Below are 27,658 nucleotides of genomic sequence, written 5' to 3' on the forward strand. Positions count from 1 at the left end.
GAGAGGAATATAGACAGTGATAACTTCATCAGAGGCAACCAGATAAGCAGCAGACCCTTTGCTAAACCTAAATTCTAATCTGCATTTGGTTAAACAAGTGCTTTTACAGAGACAGCTGGAGTTTATTCAGTTTCTTCCTTTATTTCTAGAGCCGGAGGGCATGTTCCCTCCAGAGGTTGTCATTATCAACAGTACAGCTGTACGTGTCATCTGGACATCGCCTTCAAACCCAAATGGGGTTGTCACAGAGTATTCTGTCCATGTAAATAATAAGAGATACGAGACTGGAATGAAGGCACCCGGGTCTCTTCTTTTAGGAGATTTGTCTCCATTCACTGTTTATAATGTACAGGTTTGAACAACATTTTTTTCTCACTATGTACAGCCTAACATGGAAATTGATTATATAAGTTCACATCTGCATTATAGTTTGCATACATTACTCTTTCTTTCTCCCTCTCTCTCTCTCCTTCTGTCTCTGTGTGTTTGTGTGCATGTGTGTGAGTGTGTGTGTAAGAGAGAGAGTAATGCTTTTCATTGGTATTTCAAGGAACAATTCTGAATGTATATCAAACACGCAGATATAATAAACACAAAAAGATTTATTGGAGTATGTGTATGAATATATGTATATCTATCTGGTCACTGGTGGGAGTTCTGTATAGACACATATATATGTGGTTTTATGTTTTTAAATCATTGTACACATATATGTAATAGGCCCACAGTCAATGTTTGTTTTTAAGCATACACTTGTTTTTGCAGCTGTGCAACATATTCATATTTTTCTTGCTGTTAAGAACATCAAAAATCCATCTCCTCTGATCCCAAGATACTGAACTTACAACATATATTATAAAGAGGCAAAGATCTTACTCCTACTCATTAAAACACAATTGCAATTGTTTTAGAAACATCAGGCATGCATAATACATCAGCCCAGAGAAATAATGATATTGCATTCGTTAGCCTTTTATCATCTTTTCCCTCCTCCCTTCTCTTTATGGAACAGGCTGATCTCAGCCATGAAATCCTAGTCTCCTAAAAATACCATTATTTTTTAAAATCTTTCTTTCCCTCTTTCCCCCGCCTTTTGTTTCCTTGTCATTAGGGTACCTCCAAATCTATATATAATTTCCAGATTTTATTAATATGCTCAAGACAAAAGCTTACAAACATTCTCCCCATAATTGAATTGCATTTATTTCTTGAACAGTATGTTCCTTTAATTGCAACTTTCCCATTTTGTTTGTCTCACTCAGACTTGGCTTAGTCTGAATTATGTATGGGGAGGTCGTAACAGTAATCATGTATACTTTGTCCTAAAATTTGCATCCCGTTGCAGCATGCCATAAATAAACGTCATCCAGAGGCACACCATAACAGATTTCTATGTTCCAACCCCTCTGCAGCAGCAAGCCCCCAACCCCATTAATACACATATGACTTTCCAGTTTCTACATGGACACACATTTGTCTTTCCTCTAGAGTAATGCAAATTCCAAGCACTTTCACACTTTTGGGGCCTCCATATTAATTTACCATAGGCACATTATACGTCCTGCAATATTAATCAGCTTGTTTTTCAGCTTCTCTTATTTTGATTATTAGAAGCAACATTTGTGGCACTGAATTGTAAGATAAAATTCAAAGATTTAGTTGTGGTTTTTTTTAAAAAAAATCCTTGTATTTCATACTATATTCTTCTTAAAACGTATTTAGATTTGTGCCTGTCTTTTTCTTTGTCATAATGTGTAAACATCTGTTGATTGATACTTTTCTGTATTGAATTACCTCTTTGTTGCTAATGCAAAGGTGACATTATTAGTCTTTCTTTGGAGCTATGTAAAGTACTCTTAAGAACTGAAGGAGTCATATTTTGTCTCTCATCTTCAGGGTTCATCAAACATTAACATATTGCTTTGAAAGCAAAATCTTTCCTATTTTTTAAAGAAAAGAAAGCAAAGAAAACTGATAGATTAAGAAAGGTGATATGATAAAGATTTTAGGGTTTCCCCAATCCTAAACTCTTTATTGTGGAACAAGTCCCCTAATGGCAGTTCTATAATTGATGCTCAAAATGCATGCCTGCTGTTTTTGTTGGGCAGGAAAAACCACATGTTTGTAGAATGCTTGATCTCAGGACAATTCTCCTTCACAGAAGAAAATGATAATCCTCTTTGTGGTTCGGGTGATGTTTTTATCATGTCCACTATATTTAGGATGTCATAACAAGTTAAGTTGTATTTTGTCCTGGTTTGTGACTCAGTGTTTGTTCCCATAATTATCCACATGCTTCTTTTACATATATTAGTTTAATTTTATAGTAACTTGATTAAAGAAATCTTGCACTTCCCTGATGGAACTTACAGTGTGGCATTCATGGGTTTATTTTATCTCATTGTTTCTAATTTATCAGCAGTGTAACCCCATGAGCTAAATACGGTTGAGATAGTGGGCAAGATCATATGATAGAACATGAAGAGCCCAACTGGATCTTACCAAAGGCCCATCTAGTCCAGCATACTGTTCTCACATTGGCCAACCAGATCCCAATGGGAAGCCCCAAAGCAGGTCCTGAGCACAACAGCACTCTTCCCACTTGAGTTCCCCAGCAACTGCTATTCAGGGAGCATACTATGTCCAATTCTGGAGGCATCATGGCTGGTGGTCCCTGATAGCTTTATCCTCCATTGATAGTTTCATCTTCATTAAAAGCCATCCCAGTTCATAGCCACCACTACATCTTGTGGTAGGGAATTCCATGATTTAATTATATGCTGATATATTTTACCCAGATTGCTTCCCTAAATTACATTCTCTCTCTGCCGGTCAGTGAAATTGTTCTGCCTCAGACACCACTAAATAACCATGCAATGGCATAATGTCACACAAAGAGGAGCAAGTAGGGAAAGAGTGTCATCCACTCTGTGAGTGAGAACAGGATGATGGACTAGACGGGGCACTGGTTGATCTAGTAGGCTCTTCTTCTTTTTCAGTTTTGCCCACAGTAACTTGCTCAAAGCTAGGTGCTGAGATTTACATGGCAGAGTGAGGATATGAAGCAAGATCTTACCTGCCCAAGCCGCATGTCTATAACAATGGAAAATCACAAAGAACCCTGAGGTTAAACATCTTTTATTTATTCATTCATTTTATGGGTGTTTTTAAAAAAATGCAGTAACATACAAAACATTACAAATTATTATAATTACATTAAAATAGCATGAAACATCAGCATTAAAAATACATTAAAAATAACAGCAGGTAAATATTTGCTAAATGGAGCTCTATTATCCAAATATAGACCACACAATAAGAACATATTCAGGGATCTCCAAAAAAAAAAATACACAGAAGGGAAGGTAATTCCAGAAATGTGGGGTGACCACAACAAAGCCCTGTCTCTCACATTTGTCGACCTGACAACTCTCACTCACAGATGAGGGAGCATGGCCTCGAGATGCCGATCTTAATGCTTGGGCAATTTCAGGTGGTTCTTCAGATAGCTTGACCTCAAGCTGTTTTAAGGCATTAAAAGTCAATACCAGCACCTTAAACTGAGCTGAGCAACAAATAGTGATAGAGCATATGCTTTGCATGAAGAAAGTCCCAGATTCAGTCCTTGGCAGCTCCAGGTAGGACTGAGAATGTTCCCTGTCTGAAACCCTGGAGAGCTGCACCAACCGGTGTGGACAATTCTAAGCTAGATGGACCAATGGCCTGTTTTGGCACAAGGCAGCTTCCTATGTTCCTAAGTCCCCACCATCACATTTAACTCAGTTTTACTAAATTTGCATTCATACTTTAACTTCAGTTACTGAATAGTTACAAGTATCCTTTCCCCCCCTTGCTAACCTTTCCCCCCCTTGCTAATTATTCTAGATTCAAGTCTGCACAGTGTATGCTTGTGTGAGAAGTAATGGAACCCAAATTACAACTGTGGAAGATGAGCCAAAAGATCTATCTGCACCACGGATTCATATCCTCGGTCCACGGTATTAAAATATATTTGGGGTTTTTTTTAAATCGAAAGTGCTTATGGTGGTAGACAAAGATTTTGTATTGTTCAGGCTATAAAATAATGGATAGTTACACAAAGCTCCAAAAAGAAGAAGAAAGACTGCAATGGGAGTATAAAGATGCCTTCTTCAGTGTATCATTGTTCTATTTTGTTTGTTTGTTTGTTTGTTTGTTTGTTTGTTTGTTTGTTTGTTTGTTTGTTAAATTTATATCCCACCCTTCCTCGCAGAAGGAGTCCAGGGCTGCAAACAAAAACACTTAAAGCACTTTAAAACCTCTTAAAAACAAAAGACTTTAAAACATATTAAAACAAAACATCTTTTAAAAAACTTTAAAGGCATCTTAAAAAGCAATTCCAGCACAGACTGGGATAAGGTCTCTACTTAAAAGGCTTGTTGAAAGAGGAAGGTCTTAAATAAGTGCCAAACAGATAACAAGACATGGCACCTGTCTAATATTTAAGGGGAGGGAATTCCAAAGTGTGGGTTCTACAACACTAAAGGTCCACTTTCTGTGTTGTGTGGAATGAATCTCCTGATAAGATGGTATCTGGAGGAGGCCCTCACCTGCAGAACACAGTGATCAACTAGATATATAAGGGGTAAGACAACTGGTAGCTAATGGGCAGCCAGTGCAGTTCTTTCGGCAGCAGGGTAATGTGTTGGCATGCGCCACCACATTTTGCACCAGCTGCAGCTTCCAGACCAGCCTCAAGGGCAGCCCCCCATTGGGTACATTACAGTAATCCAGTACCAGTGCATGGACAACAGTGGTCAGGCTATCCTGGTCCAGAAATGGGCTTAGCTGTCTTAATAGCCAAAGCTGGTAAAAGGCTGTCCAAGCCACTGGGTCACCTAGCCTCTAGTGACAAAGATGGATCCAGGAGCATCCCCAGACTACGAACCTGCTCTTTCAGAGGGAGTACGACCCCATCCAAAGCAGGCAATTGACCAATTATCCAGACTGAGGAACCACCAACCCACAGTATCTCTGTCTTGCTGAGATTCAGATTCAGTGTATTGGTTCTGTCTAGGCCAATATTTCCTAGTCATCTCTCTAAGGCAGCCTTTCCCAACCTTTGGGTCCCCAGATGTTCCTGGACTACAACTCCCATCACCCCAAGCCACCATGGCCAATGGTCAGGAATGATGGAAATTGTAGTCCAGCAACATCTGCGGACCCAAAGGTTGGGAAAGGCTGCTCTAAGGATCAAACAAAAAGTATGGAAGCTTCCACAGACATCATTCACAACTCTTTTTTTTAAACTAAGCCTCGTAGCCACACAGCGGGTGGCAATGATGGTAGTATGTAGGTGAGGGTTAAGCTCTCTCTCTCCCTCTCACACACACACATACACACACGTACATTGGGAATCCATTTCCATCACCTGGCCCTGCTCCTGTCCGCATATTTGAAGGCAAAAGTAAGAACATAAGAAGAGCCTGCTGGATCAGGCCAGTGGCCCACAGAGTCCAGCATCCTGTTCTTCCATTGGCCAACCAGATGCCTATGGAAAGCTTGCAAATACAACCTGAATACAACAGGTTGGTTTCCAGCAACTGATACTCAGAAGCATACTGCCTCCTCTGCAATAGGAGCCTACTATATGTGTGTAGGCTTCTCATGCAACTTGCAGTCCTGTGGTATTAGCCTACATGAATAGAGCAGGGTCCCCGCTAAAGTCCTTTATGCTTTAATGTGTGGAGGGTGAAAGGGCTGGGTGACAGGGGTGCAATGGAGGGGCAATACATCCCTGTCCTCCCATCATTGTGTGAGGGCTAGAATACCTGAACAGGTGTAATTGATCTTTTATTACCTTCTCCATCTTTCTCTTATGGGCAATTCCCTCCCCTGTCCAAAGCAAAACAGGTGCCAGACTGGAAAAACAACTGAATAGAGACAAATGCAGTCATTCTTTTCCTGAAAAGATCCAGGAGTGCCAGCATTTCCAAAAGAGAGGCTGTAACTAATGTCTATCCATTGCCAAGACATTTATCAAAATTACAGCAACAATAAAGTAGTTAGCCTCCTGTGTGCTTGTTATTGTTGATGGAATTTTATTACACTTCTGGCAAAGATTGGTACTTAGCTTGTTTCTTGTGAGTGGGAGAAACATCTCCTTTAACTAAAAATCTAACACCTAAATCTTCAGAAATATGCCAGTAGAATGGATTTATTCCTGCTGTATTTCAAATGAGCTTCTGTTTGCTCTTTATACATTTTCTATGCATTCTGTTATTTGTCTGTACAAAATGTGACTGCTAGGTGAAATTAAGGTTGCTATTTTTCTGTCACATAAACAGATCTAGTCATAGCTCGTTTGATGATAAGAACTCAATTCTGAAACTCATCTCCTGCCCCCCAACTTTCACTGATGTATGCTTTTGTCTGAAGTATGGTAAACACTTATGAATGTCTCTGTTATTATATACAAACTAAACATGTCATAACACACAAATACAAAAAGATCAGAAATACCTTCCAGATTTTATAATCTGCTCAGCCAGAAACAGACTTTTTCCATTGCCTTTCCTTACATGTCATATTATCATCAGCTGTTCTTATATCCCAAAAGAATACTAACTACTGATCGATTGCCCGGACATGTCTGGTTGTGGCCTACATGTGCCCCGGGTAGTTCATTTATTTGCCATGGTGGATTTGCTAGAGGAGAATTTAATCAATAGCTAATTCATTAATTCTGGTCCTCGAGTATGTAGGAACCATGCAGTACAAAAATGGCTGGCTGGCTTTAACTTTGATTGAAATATGACACACACTACAGCTGGCAGTTTCATAAGTTGCCAGCCTGCATATGAATTTTTCTTATTTATCCTCCATCAAGGATTCAAGGGACAAATAACAGATAGTATTAACCAGAAGACATTTTAATACATATTTGCCAATGGGGGAAAAATATGAGTTCTAGGAGAGAGCCGCATGGGAGAATGGCAATACAACTCATATTCCACAACATAGTTAAATTAGAATTATTGTAGCTCTTCCTGTTATGATACTGGGTGTGTATTTTTTTGATGATGGAGGAGCAGTGTCTTTCAGAGAATATTGTAAGACTATATCATTAACATAATTATACAAGTCATTATACAGAATTGGTTTAAATCTTGCCTCATAATGCATTACGACATGGCAGTCCCACACAACTTGTCCCATCACGCTGAGTGCAGCCAACCTGTGACATGTATCCAACAGGTTCTTGCCAAAGTGTTTCAATAATTCCAATCAGGCAACCAGCATAAACAGGAACTGTATTGAGCTCATCATACACCATCATACATAACTGACAGACTGTTTAGTTTGCTGGGATATAAATTGTTATTAAGTGTTCAACTTGTTCAGGGTCTTTGAGATAACAGTCTGTAGCAGCCTTTTATAATGAAAAGTTATTCTTTTCTATCAGCTTAGGCAACTTTTGATGGGAACCAAAGTGGTCCTTTGGGCATAGCTTATATCAGAAGGACCTTTGATCAAGTTCTAGCTCAGTGTGGATTCATTGGGTGAGGCACAAACCCAGTTCAGACAGTCATATTTCAGTTTGTTAAGCTGAGATCAGAGCTTGGAAGTAACATTTGGCAAGTAACGGAACGACTAGTAATTTCCCTACTTTTCAGCTGCAACTTTAACGTTTCCACGTTAGGTTGCACGTTACTTGGGGGCGGGAACAAGGGGAAGTCAGCTCCTGGCTGTGATTGGTTAACACAAGACATGTGCCTCACACTGATTGGACCTCTGCGCAGACTGTCTCTTCCCTCGTGATCTGTGTGAGGGTGCACGAGGGAAGAGGTGAATAGGCAGGGCCTGCTAGTGTCTGAGAGGACAAAATGGACGCCGGAGGAAAAAGCCAGGGCAAGAACAATGGAGGAGAAGGCAGCAGCAGAATGGCAAAGAGCTGTGGAGGTGAGTGATTATGATTTGTGTGTGAGTGTGCCCCCGCGCGGCACCGTTCTGCCCCCCTGCCCCCCCACGGCACTGTTCTGCCCCCCACTGCCTCTCCTTGCCTCTGCTGCCCCCTCCATCAATCACAAGGCACTTCTGAAACTTCGGCCTACTCAGAGCTTGGAAAAGTTACTTTTTTGAACTACAACTCCCATCAGCCCTAGGCAACATGGCCACTGGATTAGGCTGATGGGACCTGTAGTTCAAAAAAGTAACTTTTCCAAGCTCTGGTTCTCTTCCTTCCCCGCCTTTTTGAACTCTCCCCCTTGTTCCCATGCCTACCTGTGTGCTGTATTTATCCAGACAGAGCACTCCTGCCTTTTAAAATGCCGGCTAGCTTTTTATTGTATATTTATTTGAACTCCATCTTTCTTTTTATTTGTATTTTTGTCCTGTTTAATCACAAGACTGAATTGTATGTGGGACAAAAACTGTCTCAGTAATAATAATAATAATAATAAAAATAAAAAATCATTAGGCGTATAATAAATGGCTTAAGGCTGATTTTTTTGTTCTTGGCAGAGATGAGGTGAGAAGTAGGGTCCTTGCAGCTCCTCCTCTCAGTCCCCCAGCTCTCAAACTCATGTTCTGTGAGAAAGAGAGAGATTCCCAGTCCCAGAGAGAGATAGACTGTTGACAATCTCTGCTAATATCTATACAAATGTACATAACATGCATCACCTGAACTCACATGATCTAGAGTTACCTTAGATCTTGCAAGATTTGCAAATGAGAAGCAATAGGGTTTTATATTAGTTCTGATTGTCTATTGGGCTATCATAGGTTATATGTTTTTTTCATTTTCTATGGCAAAAACTCCAACTTCAGTGGAATTTATGTGATGTGTTCTAATCATTTGAATTTGGCTAATGAATGCTTTATTCTTTCATCAGAACTTTAGCAGTAGTACTAAAATATTAATAAAAAAGGGAAAGAAAAAATACTTTACATACATCATTCAGCTGTATTGCTAATTATAGATATAGATATAAAAGATAAACGGCATTTTGTCAAAAGTATTTTTGTCTACATTTTATACCTCATCCTTGGTTTTCCAAGCTTGGCATGGAATGCTTCTCATACAGAATTAATTTGAAATGCTGCATATTTATTATCATAATCATCATATTCAAAATAAAAAATGTATGTACCGCCTTCAAGTTGATTCCAACTTATGGTGACCCTATGAATAGGGTTTTCATGAGGCTGAGAGGCAGTGACTGGCCCAAGGTCACCCAGTGAGCTTCATGGCTATGTGGGGATTTGAACCCTAGTCTCATTTTGTTCTCACAACAACCCTGTGAGATAGTAGGTTAGACTGGCCCAGGCAGGGTTATTCAGTGAGCAAAAATGATGCAAATAGGATCTCTTTTAATTGTGCTATCGACCTGCTTACTTCCACTCTGACTGGGGGATCTTGCAGCATGGGGAAGAGATGGGGGCACAGCTGAAGTTCACCCATATAGCAGCATTATCTCTTGTTTATTACAGAGACGCCTGTTGCAGGTTTTGCTGCTGAAAGCGGCCACTTGAGTCACAGCTTGTTGATCCTGAGGAGGCAAAACTAGAAAGTGAGGTTCAGAAAGGAGGCCCTGTGCACAAGGAGGAGGAGGGCATGAAGCAGTGCCAGTTGCCCACAGTCACATCTGCAGAACAGCAAGTACCATGGTTTGGCTTTGAGAAAGCTTGTACATTTGTGAGCCAGAGTGGGAAAAATGTTGTTGTACGATGCAATTACTGCCTTCCAAGGATCAAAACTCTGAGATCAGCTGTTTCCTCCTCATCCAATGTGAGGAAACATTTTGAGGTAAGCCTTTGTCATGCTGGTCCTCAAAGAGTGTCCATTGTCTATTTATGTTTAAATTGTGAAGTTCCTCTTCCATTTTTTCTTGGATTCATGCTTTGTTCTTCTTCCTCAGAGGGCACACCCTGAGAAGCTGAGAGCAATTGAAGAAGCAATAAAGGCAAGGAGACGTGGCCTTCCTGAACCAATGCATGACACCCCTCCTCCCAAAATGCTGAAGCAGCAGCAGACAACCCTTGAGAGGTGGGGATCTGGCAGGGAGCCTGTCACCCAGAGCAATCTCGACAGGAGAATCATTGATTTCATTGTAGAGGAGACATTACCACTTCAGACTGTGGACAAACCATCATTCATTAATCTGGTTCGCATTGGACTCCCCAAAGATCTCACCATCATATGTGCCAAGACTCTGAGAGACAGAATTGAGAAGAGAGCATGCCACATGAGAGAAACTCTTGCAAACCGAATGGGTGCTGTGGCATATATAGCAACCACTGCAGATTGTTGGACCAATGGCAAGAAGAGTTACTTTGGGGTAACAGCCCACTGGATCAACCCAACTACCCTGAAACGTGAGGTCGGGGCCTTGGCTTGCAAGCGTCTGAAGGGGCGCCATACATACGATGTCCTTTCAAAAGCACTGCATGATGTACATGTGCAGTACAGGATCCACAACAAAGTTATGTGCACTACTACAGACAATGGCTCCAACTTTGTGAAAGCGTTCAGAGTTTTCATGGCCAAAGAACCAGTGGAAGCTGCAGGCACCAGTGACGATGATGGTGATAACCAGGAGGAGGAGGAGGAGGCTGAGGTGGAGTTTGTGCCTATCTGTGAGATCCTGGACACAGGACCTGAGGCAGAGGAAGAAGCTGCAGACTCAGGAGAGGATTTTGTTTTACCACCACACCAGAGATGTGCTAGCCACACTCTCAACCTTGTGGCAACACAAGACATAGAGGCCATGCTTTCTGACTCCTCCAAAAGTAGTCTTCTTGGTCCTTTCAAGAAACAGTTTCGTTCCTTGATGGGAAAGTGCAGCAAGTTGTGGTCCAAGCAGAACCAGTCAGCCCAGATTGCTGAGTATATCCGTGCGCAATGTGGTGTGTATCTGAAGGTACCGAATAAGACCAGGTGGAATTCCACCTTTGATGCGTTGAAGCAACTACATGAGCTCCTGTCAACTGTGCCACTAAAAATGCATGCCATAATGGACCGCTGCTCCTTGTCCAGGATCACAGCTGCTGAGATTGAAGTGGTACAGGAATACACAGAGATTATGGAGCCGCTAGCCCAGTCCCTAGATATCCTGCAACGGGAGAATGGCATGTTCATGGGGTATTTGCTACCAGCGCTCTGCAATCTGGACCGCAAGTTAGAACGACTGGAAAACAAACCTGAGAGGTACACATACTGTTTTCAGCTGCTGAGAGGTGTGTGCGAAGCCCTAAGAAAGCAGTTTGCAGCTATCTGGGAGGACAAGAGGCTTCTTCTGGCAGCCTGCCTACACCCTCGCTTCAAACTAAATTGGCTGGAATCGTGTCAGGCCGCCACCCATACCAACAAGTAAGAACATTAGGGAAGCCCTTTGGGTGGATTACTCCAAGGGAAATGTTGTCTCAAGGGAGGCATCGGAGGGCTTAAGGTGGTAGGCAGGGGCTGGGCCTTTTCTTCCTGGGGCTCCTCATCACAACCTTGGGTTGCTGCAGGTAATCCTTAAGGGTCTGCTGTGCTGCCCCATGAGTGTGGTGACTTGGTCACCTTCCTACCTTCCATGTCATCATCCACAGGCTCAGGCTGGACCCTGAACCAGGGGACATGACAAGCATCAGGAAATGAAGAGCAGATGATGGTTTCCTAACATATATGTGTTAACATATCCTCTCTCTTTCTTAGATACGCAATGGAAGCCTTGTTGAAAGCTGAAATAAAGATGGGTGTACTTAATGAGGACAGTGATCAGTCTTCAGATAAAGACCAGGAAGGAGATGACTTAGAAGATGACTTCTTTAACTTTCTGCCCCAGGGCAAGAAGTCAGCAGTGGACACTGCTGAGGAGGAACTGGTGAGGTACCTGAGGTCTCCCAGCAGGGAAGTGTCATCACTCCATGGCTTTCCACGTGTGCTGCAGTGTTTTTTGCAGCACGACACAGGCATGCCTTCAAGCGCCGCAGTAGAACGCCTGTTCAGTACTGCTGGCAACGTAATGACTGTAAAAAGACATTCCTTGTCTGACATGCTCTTTGAGCATCTTGTTCTTTTGAGACATAACAGAAACATATTATAAAAGCATTTCAAGTGTAAAATTTGATTTCAAGAGTTGGGGTATCTTCATTGCTTGGGGGGATGTGAGATTCTGTTATGCCATTATGTTAATCTTATGGATAAATTTTTTTTTTTTTTTTTTTTTTTATTCTGACTTCCGGGAAGGGTGACTTAGCCTGTGCCTGCTTTTGAGACGGGCTCCTGCCTCAAAAGAAGCTTATTCAGATATATCAGTCAGTTTTTTCTTTTTTTTTTGACTGATTAAACTTCTCCCGGGTAGGGAGAAACGAAGAGATTAACCTCAAAGCCTATTTTTGTTGGGACGACCAGATCTCATTAATTTATGGGACGAGGTCCAGCCGACGAAGGTGGGACGGATTTTCAACAGCAAGCTCTATCTGTTAAAGCGAACGTTCATCTTATCTTCTAAGAGAGAACGCACTAACAGGCAAGCACCCTTCTTTCTATATTTTTCTTTTACTTGACTTAAATTGTTGCTGTTTAAAAGAGATTTGCCAGATTGATCGGTTTTTGACATCTCACTGGGGAGCCGTAACTTCTCTCTGCTACGCACTAATTAATAGCTTATCTCTGTTTTTGTTGCAAAAAGCTGTCCTGGATTTGCATTCTAAAGATACACACAGAAGAGGGATTTCTATTCCAGATTTTTATTTTGAAAAATATTATACTGTTTTGAGACTACTCTCTTTTTGGTCTATTTTATTTTGACGAATCTGTTTCTTGACGATTGCCATTAATTGCTTCGATCCTGGGAACTGCATTTTGTTTACTTAACTATTGGAGAGATAAGGCTGTCTGCTCTGTTTATACTGTGATGTCACCAAGTTTGGAGTATTAACCCAATTGTTGCTGAAATAAGAAGTGGTTTTCCTATATTTTTCTTTTAAAATGGCAATTAAGAAAGTGGCTGAGAATCTGGAAATAACTATGTTTCAGAGAATAATGAATGAGATTGAGATAACGAAAATTGAATTGAGTAAAATGAAGCAGGAGATTAAAGATATAAGGGTCCCTGTGAGAGAGGTGACCCTGGAAGGGGTCCCTGTGAGAGAGGAGACCCCGGAGATTGGAATAGGGGTCCCTGTGAGAGAGGAGACCCTGGAGACTGGAATAGGGGTCCCTGTGAGAGAGGAGATCCCGGAGATTGGAACAAACGTGGAACAGGAACAAGATTTGGAGTCTATGGACTTTAGAAATAAAATCTATTGTTTGGAACTCAATGTTATCTCTGAAGAAATTAATGAAGATTCTAGAGATAAAGTTATCAATGGCATGGATTATCTTCTGGACTGGAATGATGTGATGGAGCCCAATATAGAGAAAATCTATGGAATTAACTGCAGCCATGTGACAATGGAAAAACTTTTAAGAGATGACCCAGTGTATTTTGAAAAAAAGAACAGAGATATGATTTTACAGCAGTATTTCAGCAACTTATTCAGAATGGTTGGCAAGAAAATATTTGGGATAGAGGTAATTCCCATCAGACTCTTATTATATGACTATGGCTTTGACAGCAAGATTATTATGGAATACTGATAATGGAAGATTGGATATTGAAATTACTGGACTTAACAAGACTACTGAAGATGGAAGATGGAAAATGGAACTAATAGAGATAATAGAACAATGGCTACTGAAATTACTGAACCTAACAGATTCTGATGTGATGGATTAATTGAAATGTTTATTTTGACTATGGTTATGACAATAAGATTATCATAATTAGTAATGAGATGGATTAATCGATATGCTTATCTGGAAAAAAAAAATTGATAGATATATTTCTTAAAGAATTGAAACCTCTCTTTGACTTTTTGTGGAAAGAATAAAGTAATGTTTATGAGATTTGATGATTAAGTAAGATAACTACTGGAGGAAAGTGATTTTATAATATGACTTAAGAGACAGGATTGCTATATATTATAGACTTATAACTGATTTGATCTTTGACAAATGGGAAGTCAATATTTTACTCTTTATTTTTTATTTTTGTTTTTTTTTTTTCTTCTTTTCTTTTTTTCTTTTTGTTTAACTATTTTTGATTTTGTTTTTTGTCTTTGAATGTTTTATGATTTTGTCTTGTATGTTTTATGAAAATCTGAATAAAAATTATTGAAAAAAAAAAAAAAAGATAAATTTTTTTATTCTACTACTCCCTGTGTGTGTGTGTTTATTTTTAATATTGTTTTAGGCTTCTTAGATGTGCAGCAGCCAAGGCCAGCACCTTGTAGGAGTTTTTCAAAAAAGGTAACTGAAATGTAATTGTAGTGATTACTTTTGAGAAAAAGTAAAGTAATCAGTTACTTTCAGAGCAATTGTAATTGTAACGGTAATTACTACTTTTTTTGGCCAAGTAATTGTAACTGTAATTTATTACTTTTTAAAAGTAATCTTCCAAGCTCTGGCTGAGATATGAATGAACTTGTTGCTCCCACACAGAGTCTTATGAGTAGCAATTAAGCCAGGAAGCCTGCTAACATTTCCAGATAAAATTGAGACTTTTGAAGCAAAGTGGTAGTCTGGGAACCCAATATGAAGGTGAGATGGTGCTCTTGGGCAACACAAATAATTGTGGTTTTATCAGGTTTTAAAAATTTTGTCTATCAACATATCAAAGATACTGTGTGGCGGGTTGGTTTAAATTGCTTCTCTGAAGGACTCGATTTTAATGATTTAAATTACAGTTTAAATCACTAGTGAGAAAGATTCTATTTAATCATTTTTAGTAGAAATACACTATTGTTTAATATTACCTTAATACATATACAGAGATGTTGGTCTCATTAGAAATTAGGTACACACTAAACAATTATTTTGCGTTTTCAGATTAATTTTCATCAAAAATTGGATGATAATTTGGTCATTTTAGTACTAAAGCAGAATGAATTTGTGAAGTCATTCACGAGATGAACCAGCTCCAACTCTTCATTTAATCATGATATTTTTGTCATGATGTGCCAGAATCACCACCACCAAACAGGCTTTTAAATTGTACTAATGAGATGGTTTATTCTTCTGGTTAGTTTTCTTCTTCAACAAACAACAACATGAATAAAGCATGTACATGGAATTTTTGAATGATTAACTATTTCAGTTTTTAGATAAGTGTAAAGTCCTTTTTAAAAAAATAAAATTTAGGCAATTTCAACCAAGTCAAAATGAGAAACTTAAAATATTGGATGGTACAGTTAATTTAGCATTCTTCTCCACCTTTGTCTTCTTTGTTCATTGTCTGGAAAAGTAATACAGGCGTTCCTGCTTTTTCAGTTCCCAACTTATTTCTCAATTTAGAATGAATTCTTCCAAAGAAAAAATTCTCTCTGTACCTACAGAAGAGGCTACTGCTGTTAAGAGCAAGAGCTGGATTATCACTTCAGTGATCTCCTTGTTCAGATCTCCTTCATCTCCCCAAATTATCTATTCATTGACTTTCTCTATGTTTGACTTAGAGGCAAGGCAGAGAGAGAGAGAGAGATCTTGCACTTCATGTACACCTCCTGCTGAGTAGGACTGATCAGGTTATCTCCCATCTCCATAAACTGCTGTTCATAGAATATAATTAGAAGTCGTATAATTAGTATTCATGATGATATCTGTGACCCAGGCTCTTTTTTTACTAATTATTTTAAGAAAAGTTTGATCTTTGACATTTTAATCAGATTTAAATTTTAAAATTCTATTTTTATTTTTTTTAAAAACCATTTTTATCAATCCTGTTGTGTGATGCAAACAAATCTTGCCTGCCTGTCCCACTCATGGGTCTGTTACCATCCTGGGCTCCTGCTGGGAGGAAGGGCAGGATATAAATCAAATAATAAATAAATAAATTTCCCAACATCCAGTCTGCCCTCCACATATTTAATTCCATAGGTGGAGGCTGTATGCTTCTGAATTACCAGTTGCTGGAAACTGCAGGAGAGGAGAGTGTTCTTGCACCCAGGCCCTGCTTGTGGGCTTCTGGTTCGCCACTGAGAACGCTGGACCAGATGAGCCACTGGCCTGATCCAGCAGGCTGTTTTTATGTTCTTATATTCTTAATACAAAACCTAAGCACTGTATATGCTGGCAGAGTCATATATATATTATCACCTCTCCACTCCCAACTTTGATGGCTAAGAATTGTGTTGTTTTGGAGTACACATCTAAGAAACTAGGTGCCATTTAGATGTTTCATCAACTGCTTGGACACCAAGTATGGGAAAGGGAAGCAAAGTGCTTAGGCCAGCAGTTGCAATCCAGCAATTCCACATCTGCCAACTCTGTGGTAAACTTGTTCAGACAAACGTGGCTATAGTCAACTCTGAACAGCACCATTGATTTCAACAGCACTACTTTGGGAGGAATGTTTGATCACACCTTAATTTCATCTTGTAAAAAAGTTTAAAAACAACAACACTAAGGAAAACACCATATTGAAAGTATAATATAATACAATGCTTTTTGTTTACCATTTATTTGTTTACCTTGAGTATAATATGCACTGAGATGTATATCCAACCTTCAAATCATTTTAAGGCTGAATGCTTCTTTATTTCCTTCTTTCATTGTCTCTTTTTATATGTTTGTCAGCAATGTCATTTATATATAAGGATATTTTTTCCTTGAGCAGAGTATGCAGTGAATATAAAGTAAGACTTCCACAGACTATGGCATTAATTCAGCAAGTCAGATGGAGACTTCAGAATAATAATGGCGATTCTACAAGTAACCTGTGAAGTTATCCCTTCACAGGTGACATCAATTCTTCCTCTAAGATTGTTATTGTTATGTGTTCCTCTGTTTATACCTCAAGGTAGTGAAATAATAGTTCTCTGTGTTATTTTTATTCTGTAGAGATGTCAAAGTTTATCTCAGCTGCTGCTGTCTGAACGCAACCATCTTGTTTAAATGAATGCTAATTTACAATGTCACCAAGTATTCTGACAGCAGCCATGTAATTGTACTGTAACATTCTTTGAAATGTGTGTTGGGAATAACATATAATAATAAGTGCATGATCGAGCCAGAGTTAAACACTCATAAGCTCCACTTTTCAATAAGAAAGATTTAAGCACATGCTTCTCCTAATTGAACTAATAAAACTTAAAAGAGCTTGCATTTGGTGGACTCATGTCCACATTTTGCAATGTTGCAGTCTGGTTTTCATGGACACAAATAGCAGACAGTATGTAGCCCCACTTATTAGCTGAGTGAGTATACCAACAGAGATTATGATATCTGCAGAACTTCCTATGTATGAAATAATAGTGTTCTAATGAAGGAGCTATGTATTTAAATTATTGACACTTAAATTCAGGTATGCTTTGAGGAACAAATTAAAGGCATAGAGTTGTATTCAACGAAGTCCTACTCAGAGTATACTTATTGAAATGAATGCACCAAAGTTAGCATGCTCTTCCCAAGAAGAGATCTTTTTTTTCATTCTGGCATGCTCAAGGCTCCATTTCAACAATGTTAACAGGATACCTGCATGGATTTGGGTTTCAGCAGTAGCTGAACTAGAAGATGTTATGACATTAATGTTTTTTGTTGCTCTAGGTCACTTCAGATTAACTGGGCATCACCAGGACAACCAAATGGCATCATTTTAGGATATGATCTGTTGCGTAAAGCTCAACAACGATGCACCATGGAACAGCAGCTATCAAAACACCGAAGTGGAATGGCATGTCTGTCCTTGGAATGTGATATCCATGAAAATATCTGTGAAGGCCTGTGCTATAATCCACAGTTTAAGGTAACATAAAGTAACATGCTGTTTTTTATCTTTAAAACCCTAAATGATCTAGGATTAGGGTATCTGAAGGACCCAGTGTTCCCATGTGAACCTGCTTTTATATTAAGACCTTCTCCTGAGTGGACTGCACCTTCAGAGCTGAGGGTGGTGGTTACTGAATATAGGGGATTTTTAGTTGTACCACACACACTCTGAAATATCTATTCCAGGAAAGGTTGAGTATATGTTAGTCTACTGTGAATCCACTGGGTTGGACCATTCACTGTCAGCTTCAGCTCTCCATCTGCAGAATGTGGATAATACTGACCTACCTTATAGGACTTGTATAGTTGTAAATATTAATGAGAAGAAATATGTGGCATGTTTTGAACACTTAGTACTGTATGTAAGTACTAAACTGTTAGCAAAATGCCCATAATTATGGCAGAATGAGCTTGTGTGTGGAGACACCTTGTCTTTTACAAAAAACAACCCTGGAGTACTGTGCACATCCCTGACTCTAGTTGCCCACCCTATCATTGAAGGTTGCGATACTGAAACCTGTTCAACAGAACGTAACTGCTATGCTCGTTCTCATCCTTTCTCTACTATGCTCCCCTTACTCTACTATACCCTCCCCTTAAATATTAGACAGGCGCCATCTCGTGTCTTCCTCTATCAACAAGCCTTTTAAGTTGAGACCTTATCCTAATCTGTGTCTGTGTTGGAATTGCTTTTTAATATGTTTTTAAATCTTTTTTTAAAAAAAATTTTAACCTTTTTTTTAAAAAAAGATGTTTTGAAAGCTTTTTAAGAAAGGAATGTTTTAAAGATGATTTGTTTTAATTTTAAAGTATTTTAAAGTCTGTTTTTATTATGTTTTAACGTGTTTTTAGTGCTTTTGTTTGCCGCCCTGGGCTCCTGCTGGGAGAAAGGACGGGATATAAATCAAATAATAAATAAATAAATAATATCTGTCACATTGATTTGCATGCTGCAACGATGTGATATGATGTTTGTATTACAGTAGCTTTAACCTGTGCTACTGTATTCTGGGTAACATATCCCAACCCAGTTGATATGCTACTGAAACCTAAACCAGTGTTTCTATATACTTCCATTCCAGCACAGTAGAGTGGATCTATAGTATTGTTTGGACCTGGTGCTCAATGGGGTACAATTGCCCCTGAAAGACCAGGTCCGTAGCCTCGGGGTCATTCTTGACTCCCAACTGTCCTTGGAAGCTCAGGTTTCGGCTGTGAGCCAGGCAGCGCTGTATCAACTCCATCTGATATGGAGGCTATGCCCCTACCTTCCCAATCATCTGCTCCTATCAGTGGTACATGCCTTGGTCTCCTCTCGCCTAGACTACTGTAATGCGCTTTATGTGGGGCTACCCTTGAAAACGGTCGGGAAGCTGCGACTAGTACAGAACGTGGTGGCGCACCTGATTAAAGGCAGCCGCCGCGAGATCATATCACTCCAGTGCTAAAATATGAACCTACCCGGACACTGCGCTCAACATCTAAGGCCCTCCTCCGAGTGCCATCCCATCGAGAAGCTTGGAGGGTGGTGACTAGAACCAGGGCCTTTTCCGTGGTGGCCCCCGAACTGTGGAACAGTCTTCCCAATGAGGTGCGCCTGGCGCCGATGTTACTATCTTTTCGGCGCCAGGTGAAAACCTTTTTATACTCCCAGGCATTTTAAAGTGTGTTTTAATAGCATTTTCATCATTATTTTGTATTTTGGATGTTGTTTGGTTCTTTTATTGTTTGTTTTGTTTTCTTGATTTATTGTATTTATTGTATTTATACATTGCTTGTTTTTATCTTTTTGTACACCGCCCAGAGAGCCTTTGGGCTTAGGGCGGTATATAAATAAAATAAAATAAATAAATAAATAAAAGAATTGCACTGGTTACCAGTTGCTTACCGGGCCCAATTCAAGGTGTTGGTTTTGACCTTTAAATCCCTATACGGTTTCGACCCAGTCTGTCTAAAGGACCACCTCCAGCATCATCAGCTATGCCGCCCAACAAGATCAGCCTCAAAAGACCTTCTCTCCATCCCATCAGTCAAAACAGCCAAACTGGTGAGGACTAGAGAGAGGGCTTTTTCAATTGTGGCTCCCACCCTGTGGAACTCCCTCCCAAATGATCTCTGCCATGCCCCTTCCATGATGAGTTTCCGCCAGGCCTTGAAGACCTGGCTCTTCAGGCAGGCTTTTGGGTTGGCTAGATTTTATCTTCATTGTTTTAGATTTTTAATGTCTAGGTATTGTATGCCTATTTTGTACATCGCCCGGAATGGCTGGACAGCCAGCCAGATGGGCGACTAATAAATTCAATAAATATAACATTTAATATATAATATTGTTGCATGCCTCTCCAATCTCCGAGTGGTGAGATTTCCGAGGTCCCTGTGCTCATCCAGGGTTTGGTTTCCTTTGGGGAAAAGGTCAGCAGAGACTGTGGTGTCTTTATGAAATATGGTTTATTTATTTACACACATTCCAACCTGAGTTTAGGATGGAGGGGTTCAAGGCATCAGCAGTCCTATATCCAGCTTTTCTATCAGTGTTACAGGAGGCATCCTATAGCCATGAAGCAGAGGGATAGCCTCTCTGCCTGCCTCCAGTTCCCAGTCTTTTTCTAGACAATTCTCTACACACACTCCAAGCACAAACTTCTGCTAGCTGCCAGGAGGGAGGGGGAGGCTCTCCTGCAGAGTTTTAAATAACAGAAGGATCTTCCTGGCTCATTCACCAGTTGCTGGGCATCTGAAAAACCCATTAGCAACCTGGCCACACAATTACCGTAACAAATTCATGTGGCCAGCAGAGCCTGCCCCAAGGCACAGGATTCCAAATCAAAGGCTGGAAGGGCTTTAGGAAAGATAATTCCTAAAAAATCATTAAATAGCTCATATCCCCACAAGCATGCAAAAAACACAAATCAAAAGGCAATACTAAAACCATCAGAAGAATTCCTACAGCAAATCAGTACACAGCCCATATGCACAACCCCCACCCCCAAACCATGTGGTTGCCCACATGGCCCTTTGTCTTGGGGCTTCATGGAGTTCACAGTCCAAGCTGATCCCTGCTGCTGCCTGCAGGGTGTTGAGACTCATATCCAGGAACAGATTTGTTTCCTTATTAGCACATGGAGGACTGTAGCCATTTTCCTCCCACTCTCTGCCCTAGGAAAAGTCTTTAAGCCAGTCCACTTTATCTCCTGCCCCAAATTCCAAATCAAAGTCCTGCCACAAGTCTTTATCTGGGGGCATCTTCTTCAGGACTAGCTGGCCTAGCCCACCCAGGTTGGCAGAAAGAACTCTTCTCTGTCCTCCTTCACCATTCCGTTGCGAACCATGGGCCCAAACAGAGGCAGGTAACCCTCCCAGTGTCTCTTGCCTCCCAAACTCACAGGGCACTGGGTTCCACTCACTGCTGGAATATGCCCAGGGACTGCACTCATCATAGGAGCTGCATCCAGGGCCAGTTCTAAAGGGCGGCCAGGTGGAGCACTGGCCCGAGGGCCCCTGCGGCTACAGGGGCCCCTGAGGGGCCCGTCCGCTCCCCTTCCAAAATCCGCGGCAGCAATCCTGCTGTGGATAGCAGGGCAGGAGCTTCAGAGATGCCCACCATTCCCCCGCTCCAACTACCTTTCTCTCTGTTGCTTTTTGTGGCTGCGTATGCCATACGCACAGGTTTGCCGTCAATCAAGATGATGGCTGAGGTTTCCCTAAGGGGCCGAAGCCTCTGCCGCCATCTTGGTTGATGACAGCAATGCGCGCATGTAGCACGCATGCGTGCCATCAACCAAGATGGTGGCACAGGCTTCAGCCCCTTAGGGAAACCTCAGCCACCATCTTGATTGATGGCAAACCTTCGCGTGCAGTGCGCACCACTGAAAAAACAGCACAAAGATAAGTAGAATGGGGGAATGGGGGGCAGCTTGAAATCTCCTGCCCTGCGATCTGCAATACCAATCCTGCCGTGAATTGCAGAAGGGGAGTGCCGGGGCCCGGGGCAGGCTGGTGCCCAAGGGTCCCGGCATGCCTGGGGCTGGCTCTGGCTGCATCCCACCTTATAAGACCATTATGGGGTACCCAAGGGGCAAAGTCACTTGCGGAGTTTATCTCACCCATCTCTCCAGACGCTGGGAGCTCCTCTTGGACTTGCACTCCTACCTCGGGCTTCTCCTGCACTTTTTTTTGCACAGCCATTTCTCCAGGTGCTGGCAGCTGCTCTCACACACACGCCTCCAACTTTTCCTCCTGCACTTTCTGTTCCACAGCTGGCACACACGGGGTGAAGAAATCCATTAACAGCTGTTCTTCTCCAGCCTCTAGTCAGAACTTGGAAGATTACTTTTAAAAAGTAATAAATTACAGTTACAATTACTTGGCCCAAAAAAGTAGTAATTACCGTTGCAGTTACAATTGCTTTGAAAGTAACTGATTACTTTACTTTTTCTCAAAAGTAATCACTACAATTACATTTCAGTTACTTTTTTAAAAAAACTCGTACAAGGTGCTGGCCTTGGCTGCTGCACATCTAAGAAGCCTAAAACAATATTAAAAATAAACACACACACACAGGGGGTAGTAGAATAAAAAAAATTATCCATAAGATTAATATAATGGCATAACAGAATCTCACATCCCCCCAAGCAATGAAGATACCCCAACTCTTGAAATCAAATTTTACACTTGAAATGCTTTTATAATATGTTTCTGTTATGTCTCAAAAGAACAAGATGCTCAAAGAGCATGTCAGACAAGGAATGTCTTTTTACAGTCATTACGTTGCCACCAGTACTGAACAGGCGTTCTACTGCGGTGCTTGAAGGCATGCCTGTGTTGTGCTGTAAAAAACACTGCAGCACACGTGGAAAGCCATGGAGTGATGACACTTCCCTGCTGGGAGACCTCAGGTACCTCACCAGTTCCTCCTCAGCAGTGTCCACTGCTGACTTCTTGCCCTGGGGCAGAAAGTTAAAGAAGTCATCTTCTAAGTCATCTCCTTCCTGGTCTTTATCTGAAGACTGATCACTGTCCTCATTAAGTACACCCATCTTTATTTCAGCTTTCAACAAGGCTTCCATTGTGTATCTAAGAAAGAGAGAGGATACGTTAACACATATATGTTAGGAAACCATCATCTGCTCTTCATTTCCTGATGCTCGTCATGTCCCCTGGTTCAGGGTCCAGCCTGAGCCTGTGGATGATGACATGGAAGGTAGGAAGGTGACCAAGTCACCACACTCATGGGGCAGCACAGCAGACCCTTAAGGATTACCTGCAGCAACCCAAGGTTGTGATGAGGAGCCCCAGGAAGAAAAGGCCCAGCCCCTGCCTACCACCTTAAGCCCTCCGATGCCTCCCTTGAGACAACATTTCCCTTGGAGTAATCCACCCAAAGGGCTTCCCTAATGTTCTTACTAGTTGGTATGGGTGGTGGCCTGACACAATTCCAGCCGATCTAGTTTGAAGTGAGGGTGTACGCAGGCTGCCAGAAGAAGCAGATCCCTGCCAGATCCCCACCTCTCAAGGGTTGTCTGCTGCTGCTTCAGCATTTTGGGAGGAGGGGTGTCATGCATTGGTTCAGGAAGGCCACGTCTCCTTGCCTTTATTGCTTCTTCAATTGCTCTCAGCTTCTCAGAGTGTGCCCTCTGAGGAAGAAGAACAAAGCATGAATCCAAGAAAAAATGGAAGAGGAACTTCACAATTTAAACATAAATAGACAATGGACACTCTTTGAGGACCAGCATGACAAAGGCTTACCTCAAAATGTTTCTTCACATTGGATGAAGGGGAAACAGCTGATCTCAGATTTTTGATCCTTGGAAGACAGTAATTGCATCGTACAACAACATTTTTCCCACTCTGGCTCACAAATGTACAAGCTTTCTCAAAGCCAAACCATGGTACTTGCTGTTCTGCAGATGTGGCTGTGGGCAACTGGCACTGCTTCATGCCCTCCTCCTCCTCGTGCACAGGGCCTCCTTTCTGAACCTCACTTTCTAGTTTTGCCTCCTCAGGATCAACAAGCTGTGACTCAAGTGGCCGCACTAACTGACTGCTGCTCTCAGCAGCAAAACCTGCAACAGGCGTCTCTGTAATAGACAAGAGATAATGCTCCTATATGGGTGAACTTCAGCTGTGATGTGCCCCCATCTCTTCCCCATGCTGCAAGATGCCCCAGTCAGAGTGGAAGTAAGCAGGTCGATAGCACAATTAAAAGAGATCCTATTTGCATCATTTTTGCTCACTGAATAACCCTGCCTGGGCCAGTCTAACCTACTATCTCACAGGGTTGTTGTGAGAACAAAATGAGACTAGGGTTCAAATCCCCACATAGCCATGAAGCTCACTGGGTGACCTTGGGCCAGTCACTGCCTCTCAGCCTCATGAAAACCCTATTCATAGGGTCACCATAAGTTGGAATCAACTTGAAGGCGGTACATATATTTTTTATTTTGAATATGATGATTATGATAATAAATATGCAGCATTTCAAATTAATTCTGTATGAGAAGCATTCCATGCCAAGCTTGGAAAACCAAGGATGAGGTATAAAATGTAGACAAAAGTACTTTTGACAAAATGCCGTTTATATTTTATATATATGAGCCTGGGTAGGGAACATTTAATCTAGCCTACTTGCTTTCAGCAAGAAGGGTTAAGTGCCTTCAGGCTAGGGCAGTCACCAGAAGGCCACAGCAGAGACAAAGGAGCCTAGTGTTGTGGAGATGTTAGATGGGAGCTTTGGGGAGTAAAGATGGAGGCTCCTGAGGGCTGCAATTCTAAACACACTTACTAAGGGATTAAGCCCCATAGAACTCAACAGGACTGACTTCTAAGTAGATATAGTTTGGACTGTGCTGTTGGTAAACCTTGACTAGGGTTCTTCTGCAAAGACATCCATATCCAAGCAGGGTTGGCAACCCCCTGCCTGGAATACCCTGCCCTTATCTTTTAATGTGGCTGCTCCAAATGTTTTTACAGATTTGACCCTTTACTTCAGAAAGAGGTCTGAAAAATGAGTAAGAGTAAGAAGTATCTTTTAAAATTGTTCTTTTCAATTCACTCTTGAATGAACATCATACCTAGGGCAGATCCACACCATTCCTTTAAAGCACATTCAACACCCATTTGAAGCACATGAATCCCACCACAGAATCATGGGAACTGCAGTTTGTTAAGAGTGGTGAGAACTATAACTGTGAGGGGGAAATGACACTTCCCAGAATTCTTTAGGGGAAGTCATGCGCTTTAAATGCGAGTTGGATGTGCTTTACACATATTGTGTGAATCCGCTTAATAAATGTTGCCTGCATGTAAATTGTTCTAATTAATTTTTCAAAATGAAAATAAGCTATAAAGTGTAGTGGGTGACCATGGGCTACTCACCATTTCTCAGCCTATCTGCCCCTCAGGATGAAAACAATGGAGAACCATGACTACCCCAAGGCATACTTAAAATGTAAAGGAAGTATTGTACAACCATAGTATGCAATTGGATACTTATAGGGACACAGCATGACAAAACTGGGTGGAAGTAAAAGTTCTACACTTAGGAAAAAGAAACCAAATGCACAGTTATAAGATGGGGGATACTTGGCTCAGCAGTACGACATGCAAGAAGGATCTTGGAATTGTTGTTGATCACAAGCTGAATATGAGCCAACAGTGTGATGTGGCTGCAAAAAAGGCAAATGCTATATCAGGCTGCAATAACAGAAGTATAGTTTCCAAATCATGTGAAGTATTAGTTCCCCTCTATTCAGCACTGGTTAGGCCTCATCTTGAGTGCTGTGTCCAGTTCTGGTCTCTGCACTTCAAGAAGGATGCAGACAAACTGGAACAGGTTCAGAGGAGGGCAACAAGGATGATCAGGGGACTAGAAACAACGCCCTATGAGGAGAGACTGAAGGAACTGGGCATATTTAACCTGGAGAAGAGAAGACTGAGGGGAGATACGATAGCACTCTTCAAGTATTTGAAAGGTTGCCACACAGAGGAGGGCCGGGATCTCTTCTCAATGATCCCAGAGTGCAGGACACAGAATAATGGGCTCAAGTTGCAAGAAGCCAGATTTTGACTGGACATCAGGAAAAGCTTCCTAACTGTTAGAGCCATACAACAATGGAACTAATTACTAGAGAGGTAGTGGGATCTCTGACACTGGAGGCATTCAAGAGGCAGCTGGACAGCCATCTGTCGGGAATGCTTTGATTTGGATTCCTGCATTGAGCAGGGGGTTGGACTTGATGGCCTTATAGGCCCCTTCCAACTCTACTATTCTATGATTCTATGAAAATATTTATATAAGCATGACTATCAAATATGTTTATTTATATAACCTGTAAAGATATTTATAGTGCAATCCTATGTTTGTTTACTCAGAAGCAAGTCCCAATGTATTCAATGGGGCTTACTCAACTAGGGAAAACTGCAGCCTCAAGTGATAAGGAACTTGTTCTTTTAACAAGTCCTTTAAGTTGAGAGCTTATCCCAGTCTGCGTCTGTGTTGAAATTGCTTTTTAATATGTTTTTAAATTTTTTCTTAAAAAAAAGTTTTTAAAGCTTTTAAAAATGTTTTTAAAGATGTTTTGTTTTAATATATTTTAAAGTCTGTTTTTATGATTTTTAAAGTGTTTTTAGTGGTTTTGTTTGCTGCCCTGGGCTCCTACTGGGAGGAAGGGTGGGATATAAATAAAATAATAAAAATAAATAAATAAACTTCATTCATTTTTTTAAAAAATGAGTATTAGTTTCCTACATAATAAAAACTGTGATAAACCCTGCCTAATTTCTTTAAAAATAGGGTTGGAGGGAGAGAGATTTACAACACAAACACAAGTCTGCACTTTACTCACAATCATGAAAGGGCGGGGTTGCAGCCAGAGCTTTGAAAAGTTACTTTAAACTACAACTCCCATCAGCCCCAGCCAGCATGGCCACTGGATTGGGCTGATGGGAGTTGTAGCTAGAGCATGATCTGTTTTAAAAAAAGTTGTGCAGGGGGGGTTTACGTTTTGGTGTATATCTCGGGAATTAGACCACCTAGAAACTTTTTTTAAAAATTGAAGTGGAGAGTCCAGAGAGTAAGGGGTGGTAGCCAGAGAGCCGGAGCCCCCCCCCAAAACCAGAGACTCCAGCCGAAAACACACACACCGGGGCACACACACACACAAATCATCGTCACTCACCTCCACAGCTCTTCGCCATTCTGCCTTCTTTGCCCTGGCTTTTTCCTCCGGCGTCCATTTTTTCCTCTCAGAGTCAGACGCTAGCAGGCTCCCCCTGCCTATTCATCTCTTCTATCGTGCCTCCTAACACAGATCACGAGGGAAGAGACAGTCTGCGCAGAGGTCCAATCAGTGTGAGGCACATGTCTTGTGTTAACCAATCACAGCCAGGAGCTGACTTCCCCTTGTTCCCGCCCCCAAGTAACGTCCAACCTAACGTGGAAACGTTAAAGTTGAAGCTGAAAAGTAGGGAAATTACTATTCGTTCCGTTACTTGCCAAATGTAATGGAATTACCCACTCGTTATTTAAAATTGTAACGAATTAAAAGTAACTCGTTAAAAATAACGAGTTATTTCCAAGCTCTGCCTCTAGTTCACCTTTCTCCAAGGCCTTTTCTTCCTCCTGCACTACTTCTTTAGCAGCAGGCTCACATGGACCAGAGACATCTATCAGTAGCATCCCTTCTCCAGCCTCTATCCCACTTTCTTCTGAGACATCTTCCTCTTCATTTTCCAGCCTGTCCTCCTTCAACTCTTGGGGCTTCACTGTTGGAGTTATTCTGGATTCCTCTTATACACAAAGAGTCAGGATACACGTGTCTGTGCTAT

The 27,658-nt window shown here is 41.2% G+C and overlaps 1 protein-coding gene across 1 annotated transcript in view; it reads left to right on the top strand.

The window, feature by feature from the left end:
* USH2A (usherin) overlaps positions 1–27,658 on the top strand; it is a 766,975-nt gene that overhangs the window by 526,114 nt on the left and 213,203 nt on the right. Inside the window, exons 45-47 of the mRNA XM_061626123.1 lie at positions 150–352; positions 3,886–3,998; positions 17,612–17,810. Of these exons, the coding sequence (XP_061482107.1) occupies positions 150–352; positions 3,886–3,998; positions 17,612–17,810 (515 nt within the window). The remainder of the gene's footprint in view (positions 1–149; positions 353–3,885; positions 3,999–17,611; positions 17,811–27,658) is intronic.

This window comes from Rhineura floridana, chromosome 4 (assembly GCF_030035675.1).
Source record: "Rhineura floridana isolate rRhiFlo1 chromosome 4, rRhiFlo1.hap2, whole genome shotgun sequence".
NCBI lineage: Eukaryota > Metazoa > Chordata > Lepidosauria > Squamata > Rhineuridae > Rhineura > Rhineura floridana.